Source organism: Colobus angolensis, unplaced genomic scaffold (genome assembly GCF_000951035.1).
Source record: "Colobus angolensis palliatus isolate OR3802 unplaced genomic scaffold, Cang.pa_1.0 Scaffold502, whole genome shotgun sequence".
Classification (NCBI taxonomy): domain Eukaryota; kingdom Metazoa; phylum Chordata; class Mammalia; order Primates; family Cercopithecidae; genus Colobus; species Colobus angolensis.
The window spans coordinates 409,499-417,030 of record NW_012118511.1 but is presented as its reverse complement, the minus strand read 5'-3'; the positions used below and the strand labels follow the sequence as shown (position 1 = coordinate 417,030).

Genomic DNA, 7,532 nt, shown 5'->3' with positions numbered 1-7,532 from the left:
CAGCTGTGAAAAGACCCAGATGCCCGGAGGGTGGGATGTAGGTCATTTGGGGAGGGATGGCAGAGGACTGGCTGAGGGGCCAGAGGGCGGCCGTGACCTTTACCAAGGTCAGAGTTGGTGTGCCAAGGGCTCCAGGTGGGTCCCCCGGGGCTTCCAGCCCTTTCCCTCTGGGGACCTCATCCTCCCCATCTGCGGCCCTGGAGGAGGGCGCCCAGCCTGGCTGACGCCTCCTTCTCCTCACAGAGGTGGGGCTGGTGTCCGAGCACTTCTCGCAGGCCCCGCAGAAGCTGTCCTTCTACAGCTGGTACGGCAGTGCCAGGCTCTTCCGCTTCCGTGTGCCCCCAGACACCGTGCTTCTGCGCTGGCTGCTGCAGGTCTCCCGGGAGGGCGGCACCGCCTGCACCGACGCAGAGATCACCGTGTAGGTGGCCGCCTGCCTGCCTGCCCACCCCCCGCGCCTGGCCAAGCCCTGTGCCTGAGCCCTGTGCTGCTCTCCCGTCTCCAGGCACTTCCGTTCTGGCGCTCCTCCGGTCATCAACCCACTGGGCACCAGCTTCCCAGACGACACCTCGGTGCGGCCCTCCTTCCAGGTCAGGGTGCCGCTGAGCGCTGCACTGCTAAGCAATGCCTCTGTCAACGTTTCCCACCCAGCCCCCGGGGACTGGTTCGTGGCCGCCCACCTGCCCCCCTCATCCCAGAAGATCGAGTTGAAGGTGAGAGGGGCTGCCCTCCGGGATGGAGGCAGAGAACCTCGCGGCGATGGCCAGTCCCTGCCGTGCACCTCTTTGGGGTGGTCCTTGCTCTAGGCTCCACACTGCGCTCTGGGGCCAGCCCTGCTCCCTGCATGCGTGGGGTTTCTGGTGGGTCCCTGCCCTCATGCCTGCATTCTCTGACACCACCCCTGCCCACATCTGTTCTTTCCCTAGGGCTTGGCTCCCACCTGTGCCTACGTCTTCCAGCCTGACCTGCTGGTCACACGGGTGGTCGAGATTTCAATCATGGAGCCGGATGTGCCCCTTCCACACACTCTCCTCTCCCACCCCAGCTACCTCAAGTGAGCGGGGCCTGGGGGGGCGGCCCGGCTCTGGCCTCCGGCCCCACCTCAGATTTGGTGGAGTGGGTGCGAGAGCCTGGCCCTGAGCCCTGGGGTTGGGCTGGGAAGTAGTCCAGATGCCTGGCCTCCTTGGGTCCCCATGAGGTGGGCTGAGGAATGGCAGAGGCTGAGCCAGCTGTGTCCCCTTGCTGCAGGGTCTTTGTCCCCGATTACACGCGGGAGCTTCTGCTGGAGCTGCGGGACTGTGTGTCCAGCGGGAGCCTGGGTTGCCCTGTGCGTCTCACCGTGGGCCCGGTCACCCTGCCTAGCAACTTCCAGAAGGTGCTCACCTGCACCAGTGCCCCCTGGCCCTGTCGCCTACTGCTGCCCTCACCGCCCTGGGACCGGTGGCTACAAGTGACAGCTGAGAGCCTGGTGGGGCCCCTCGGGACAGTGACTTTCAGTGCTGTAGCTGCCCTCACAGGTGGGCTGCACAAGGGCTGGAGGGATGGCCCTGCCCCTCCCCAGATCCCTAGACTTTCCTCCAACCAAACCCCTTGTCCTCTCGGCAGCTTGCAGGCCACAGAGTGTAACCGTCCGGCCCCTTCTGCAGAGCAGCCAAAACCAGAGCTTCAATGCCTCCACTGGTCTGCCCTCCCTGAGCCCCGACCACCAGGATCTGGGCAGGAGTGGCAGGGTGGACCGCGGTCCCTTCTGCCTCACAAACTACCCAGTCACGCGGGAGGACATGGACGTGGTGTCCGTGCACTTCCAGCTCCTGGACAGGGTCTCGGTGAGGGCGTGTCCGAACACACCGTCCGTGATGCGACTGCGCCTGAACACCGGCATGGACAGTGGGGGCTCCCTCACCATCTCCCTGCGGGCCAACAAGGTACCTGCTGTCTGCAAGCGGCCTGTGGCCTGGGCTCGGGCAGGGCGTCGGGCGGCCCCTGCGGGGCCTCCTCGTTTACCTTGGCACTGGGACAGGCAACACAGTGACACCAGCAGGCATGGGCCAGGACAGGGGCCCATGTTGGGGGCGCCTACCCTGCTGGGCAGCCTTGTCCTGTCAGCAGGCCCCAGGGTAGCTAGGGTCAGAGGTGGGGTGGAGGCAGGACGTCCCAGGGCCCGGGGAGGAAGAGTCCCGGTGGGCCCGGAGCCTGCAGGAGTCTCAGAGAAAGGCACCAGCACTGACCGGGCACGGTGACTCACACCTGTAATCCCAGCACTTTGGGAGGCCGAGACGGGCGGATCACGAGGTCAGGAGATTGAGACCATCCTGGCTAACACGGTGAAACCCTGTCTCTACTAAAAATACAAAAGTATCAGCCAGGCGTGGTGGTGGGCGCCTGTAGTCCCAGCTACTCAGGAGGCTGAGGCAGGAGAATGGTGTGAACCTGGGAGGCGGAGCTTGCAGTGAGCCGAGACTGCGCCACTGCACTCCAGCCTGGGCGACAGAGCGAGACTCTGTCTCAGAAAAAAAAAAAAAGGCACCAGCAGCAGGCTGAGCTGGCATGTGGGGTGGATGACCCCACTGCGGCCAGGGGCTGCTGGGGCTGAGCCAGCACTGCCTCCCTCTCCAGACAGAGATGCGGAATGAGACCGTCATAGTGGCCTGTGTGAACGCTGCCTCGCCCTTCCTTGGCTTCAACAGTTCGCTCAACTGCACCACAGGTATGATGGGCAGGCGTCACCATCAGCGTGGCCCCAGCCAGCTCCCTACCCCGGCCTCCTCTGATGGGGCCCTCTGGCTTCCCTGCAGCCTTCTTCCAGGGCTACCCCTTGTCTCTGAGCGCCTGGTCTCGCAGGGCCAACCTCATCATCCCCTACCCAGAGACAGACAACTGGTACCTCTCTCTGCAGCTCATGTGCCCTGAGAACGCTGAGTAAGTAAAGCTAGGGCAGGGACGGGGGTCAGGCACCTGTCATTTCACTCAGGATCACAGCCGGGCTGCCTGGGGTTGGCATTCTGAGTGACTCAGCTAGAGGGGTGCTTTTTCCAGGGCCACTGAAAGCTGGGGGCCTCAATGCTGGGTTCTCATGTCCGTCAGCCTCTTGGGTGTGCAGGTGGCAGCTGGGCTGTCAGACCACTGCACCAGCTTTCCTGTGGCCCCTTCCTCAAAGGGAGTGTGAGCAGGCTGTGGTCCATGTGGAGACCACCTTGTACCTGGTGCCCTGTTTGAACGATTGTGGACCCTACGGCCAGTGCCTCCTGCTCCGCAGACACAGCTACCTGTATGCCGGCTGCAGCTGCAAGGCAGGTGAGGGCCAGGGCCCCGCCCGCCCCGAGACGCTGCTGCTGTTGGCTTCCAGTGCCATGCTATGCCTTTCCCCTGGGGAAGCGCCACAAGGGGCTGGAGAGAGACCCCTGCAGGGGCAAAGCCTCCTCCCCACTCCCCTGTTCCCCGCCAACAATCTGTCTGCCTGGCACAGGCACCAGGTATCCCCGGGGGTGATACTGCCTCCTGACCTTGGCCCCCGCCCACGGTGCCTACCCAGCTTGCTCCTGGGTGATGAAGGGGCTTCTCTGCAGGGTCTGGGTGAGGGGTGGGCCCCGAGTTTCAGCAGCGCCCCCAGCCTCCGCCGTGGGGTTTTGTGCCCGCAGGCTGGCGTGGGTGGAGCTGCACGGACAACAGCACAGCCCAGACGGTGGCCCAGCAGAGGGCAGCCGCACTGCTGCTCACGCTCAGCAACCTCATGTTCCTGGCCCCCATCACCGTCTCAGTGCAGCGATTCTTCCTGGTCGAGGCCTCCGTCTACGCCTACACCATGTTCTTCTCCACGGTAGGCTGGCCCCTCCTGCAGGGACTTGGGGTGGGAGGGCGGGATGGCGCTCATGGAGCCTCTCCACAGTTCTACCACGCCTGCGACCAGCCCGGGGAGGCGGTGCTGTGTATCCTCAACTACGACACGCTGCAGTACTGCGACTTCCTGGGCTCCGGGGCGGCCATCTGGGTCACCATCCTGTGCATGGCGCGGCTCAAGGCAGTTCTGAAATACGTGAGTGACCCTCGACGTAGGGTGTGGGCTCTGGGGGAGCAGGGCCCCCGAGTGCAGCCTGCGAAAGGCAGTACCGTGGGAGAGGCCGGACCTGGCGTTGGGCACAGCCCCTGGAAACCTCACATCTCGGCCGAGCGTGGTGGCTCTGGCGGCTCACACCTGTCATCACAACACCTGGGGGAGGATCCCGTGAGGCCAGGGGTTCAAGAGCAGCCTGGGCTGTACAAAAAATCGAAACGTTAGCTGAGCGTAGTGGGTGCATGCCTGTGGTCCCAGCCACCCGGGAGACGAAGGTGGGAGGATCGCTTGATCCCGGGCGGTGGAGGTGTTGGAGTGAACCGAGGTCACAGCACTGCACTCCAGCCTCGGTGACAAAAGAAAAGAAAAGAAACCTCATGTCTTCTGTGATGCCACACGGAGATGCGGGTCTGAGACCCTGGAGGCAGTTGTGAGGGGGCAGTGCCGGCTGTTTGGAGGATGCCAGGAAGGAAGGTGGTAGGCAGGGGAGGCCAGGCCCCCTACCCTCGAGAAGCCCCCACCCATGCTCCCTGGGTCCTTGGTGCCAAGGATGCTTTGGGGACTCTGTGGCAGCTGGCCCTGGCATGGGGAGACTCGTGCCCTAGGTTTGTGAGTTTCATGCTCTGCCCTCCCGTCTGCTCTGGGAACTGCAGGCTGGGTGCTGCCCCAAGGGGGTACCCATGGGAGCCCCACAGCCAGGGCAGGGGGGAGGCTGGGAAACACTAGGGTCCTGCAGGGCTGAGTGCAGGGCCTGAACCTGCAGATAGGCAGAGAACTGTAGGTTGTGGGCAGAAGTGTCTGATGGAGACTGGGGGGTGGGAGCTCCTCCCTGTGGAACAGTGGGGGAGACTGAAGCCACCCTGATGGGGGATTCCTGGAAACCCAGGGGTACAGAGGGCTAGTGAGTGTGTGGGTGCAGGGCTGCCATATGTGGCTGTCCAGTTTGACCACCCTCTAGTCCCCCAGAGGTGCCTGCCTGGCCACATTCATCTGTGGATGCAATGCAGAAGCTGAAGGAGGGGCGTGTCCCTGCCGGCTGGCAGAGCTGGTCAGAGGCTGGCAGAGCTGGTCAGAGGCTGGCAGAGCTGGTCAGAGGGTGGCAGCAGCTCCCAGGGGGCAGGCAGAGGTGCTGTGGGGCCCTGGGGTACACTTGCTCCTGCTGGGCCTTCAGCCCTCAGAGATGTCCCTGCAGTCATCCCTGTGTCTTGCCCAGGTGCTGTTTCTTCTGGGCACACTGGTCATCGCCATGTCCTTGCAGCTGGACCGCAGGGGCATCTGGAACATGCTGGGGCCCTGCCTCTTTGCCTTCGTGATCATGGCCTCCATGTGGGTAAGGAGCCGGGCTGGCTGGCACTGCTGCCCAGATGCTCGCAGAAGAGAGCCTGGCCCCTTGCTCTGGCCACGTTCCCGGTCTTGCTCCAACCAGTGAATTCCCGTATCTGCTGGGAGTTGCCATGGCACCCACAGAGGCCCAGCATGGCTGTGTCCCTGAGGCCTGGGCCTGAGGACCAGTGGCCTTGTGCCCTTAAGCCCCCTTGAAGCAGCCCACCCTTGTCATTCTGCTGCCCAGACCTGGGCAGGCCCCCAGTAACCACTGTTTCTGGGCCCTGGGAGCTGCGGCTGCACTGATGCCTGCGTGGCTGTTTTCTCTAGACTTACCGCTGCGGGCACCGGCGCCAGTGCTACCCCACCTCGTGGCAGCGCTGGACCTTCTACCTCCTGCCTGGCATCTCCATGGCCTCCGTGGGCGTTGCCATCTATACCTCCATGATGACCAGCGACAACTACTACTACACCCACAGCATCTGGCATGTCCTGCTGGCCGGGAGCGCAGCCTTGCTGCTGCCGCCACCTGATGAGCACTCCGAGCCCTGGACCTGCTCGCAGAAATTCCCCTGCCACTATCAGATCTGCAAGAACGATCGGGAGGAACTGTACACGGTGACGTGACACCAGCCTGGGGACAGCTGCTGCTCTGATGACCTCTTCAGCCAGGAGCTGCATCGAGGGGGAGGCACCTGGTTCAGCCCTGGACAGATTGATTTCCAGCTGAATAAAATTGGCCTGGGTACCCTCTCACTTCCTCCTACTGAGGAGAGGGCCACCCCTCCCTCACACGCACCTCTCCCCGCCAGCTGCCTGCTGGCTGCTGAGGTCCCTCTGCAGATCCCAGCTGCTGTCTGCAGTGGCCCCTGGGGCCTGGGCTTGGTTACCTGGAGACCACAGGTGCCTGTGCGAGGATGGGGCTGTGTGCTCTGCTGGCCTGCGGGTGGCTAGAGATGGGGTGAAGGATTCCCTATGGTCCTGTTCCCTGGTGAGGCTGTGGTAAGAGACCCATGGAGCCCAGGAACCCTGAGCCCACCACTGGAGCTGGGAGCTGTGAACTCCGAGACCCCTGCTCCTGGCCCCTATGTGGCCCTGATGCCAGCCTGCCTGGGGCATGGAGGATCCCCCTCTGCTGCTGTGGTCATCACAGGGACTGGAGACCAAGGTCTCCACCAGAGCTGATGGGCGCTGGGGATGCAGGCTTCCGCCCCGCCCTTCCCTTTTTCTTGGCTCTGGAGCCTTGGGTCCCTGAGAAGTGTCTCCTGGAACTGGGGTGCTCTGCTCCTCTGGGGGTTTGGCCCACAAGGAACCCCTACCCAGCCCAGTCCATCTGCCCCAGCGTTCCTGGGCCTCCCTCTGGGAGCTTTCTCTGGGTCCCAGGAGCTGTGGTGGTGTCTGCCCCCTGCACTGGGCTGTCTCTGTGCCCTGTGGGTGTTCCGGAGACTGGGCTGTCTCTGCTCCTCATGCAAGCCTCGTGGGGGAAGCCATGACCAGGCGCAGCACCTGGCCCCTCCCTGAGGCCTGTGAGTGTTGGATCCACCCTGCAGAAGTGGGCGGCTAGACCCGGGTGGAGTCCTCCTACACTTGGCTCTGGGGGCTTCCCTGCTGGGTCTTGTCCGGGGTGTGGCTTTCCTGAGGGTCTTACCTCCCCCAGCCACCCTGCCTTTGACCACCAAAGCAATCTCTAAGCTTATAAAAGAGAAACATGTATATATGGGGTGTTTTGGAGTAAAAGGAAATTCTAAGACATTAAGACATATTTTTATGTAGATCTGATTTATCTGTGATTGGTGAATTTAATATTCTACAGTGATTTTTCAAACTAAACGAGTTTTCACATTTTTTCTGCGCTCCTTCCCTGGTAGGGTAAGTGGGCCCCGGGAGAACAACCCCCGCCCCGCCCGCGTCGCCCTTTTGCGGAAACGCCTGGGCCGCACATTGCCAATGGTGCCTTGAGCTGCTGCGGCTGTCTCTGCAGGGTATTTTTTACGGTCCCTAAAGGGGGCGGAACGAGGGGGGTAGACGGATGGCCTTTGCAGCCAGTCAGCGGTGGGAGGAGGGCCAGGCGCGGCAGACCGGCTTCCGGTTCCGGTGGGGCGCCGGGTTTAGAGCTCTGAAAGGTGGGCGCGGGCCGGTGGGGTGCGGCGGGGAGACC

General features: G+C 63.1%; 2 protein-coding genes across 3 annotated transcripts in view; both read left to right on the top strand.

Annotated features, from left to right (window-relative positions):
• Positions 1-496: 496 nt before the first annotated feature.
• On the top strand, positions 497-7,204 carry TMEM8A (transmembrane protein 8A). The gene is made up of 11 exons (XM_011960086.1): positions 497-713; positions 927-1,054; positions 1,249-1,517; positions 1,606-1,925; positions 2,617-2,707; positions 2,796-2,919; positions 3,158-3,294; positions 3,639-3,817; positions 3,887-4,033; positions 5,265-5,381; positions 5,705-7,204. The coding sequence occupies exons 2-11, from the start codon at positions 999-1,001 to the stop codon at positions 5,999-6,001; spliced, it is 1,737 nt and encodes a 578-aa protein (XP_011815476.1). The 5' UTR covers positions 497-713; positions 927-998; the 3' UTR covers positions 6,002-7,204.
• A 215-nt stretch (positions 7,205-7,419) lies between these two features.
• MRPL28 (mitochondrial ribosomal protein L28) overlaps positions 7,420-7,532 on the top strand; it is a 3,616-nt gene continuing 3,503 nt past the window's right edge. The window contains exon 1 of one of the 2 annotated variants that reach the window (XM_011960083.1): positions 7,420-7,497. The gene's annotated coding sequence lies outside the window, so the exon portion shown is untranslated. Of the gene's footprint in view, positions 7,512-7,532 lie in introns of both variants that reach the window. The other variant, XM_011960084.1, reaches the window with a different exon arrangement.

What these genes read in the sequence shown, in the direction of transcription:
- TMEM8A (XM_011960086.1), top strand. Translation starts at nt 999, where the DNA reads ATGGAGCCGGATGTGCCCCTTCCACACACTCTCCTCTCCCACCCCAGC. An exon ending in TGCTGTAGCTGCCCTCACAG is followed by an intron (nt 1,518 to 1,605) that starts GTGGGCTGCACA and finishes TCCTCTCGGCAG; the next exon opens with CTTGCAGGCCACAGAGTGTA. An exon ending in TGATCATGGCCTCCATGTGG is followed by an intron (nt 5,382 to 5,704) that starts GTAAGGAGCCGG and finishes TGTTTTCTCTAG; the next exon opens with ACTTACCGCTGCGGGCACCG.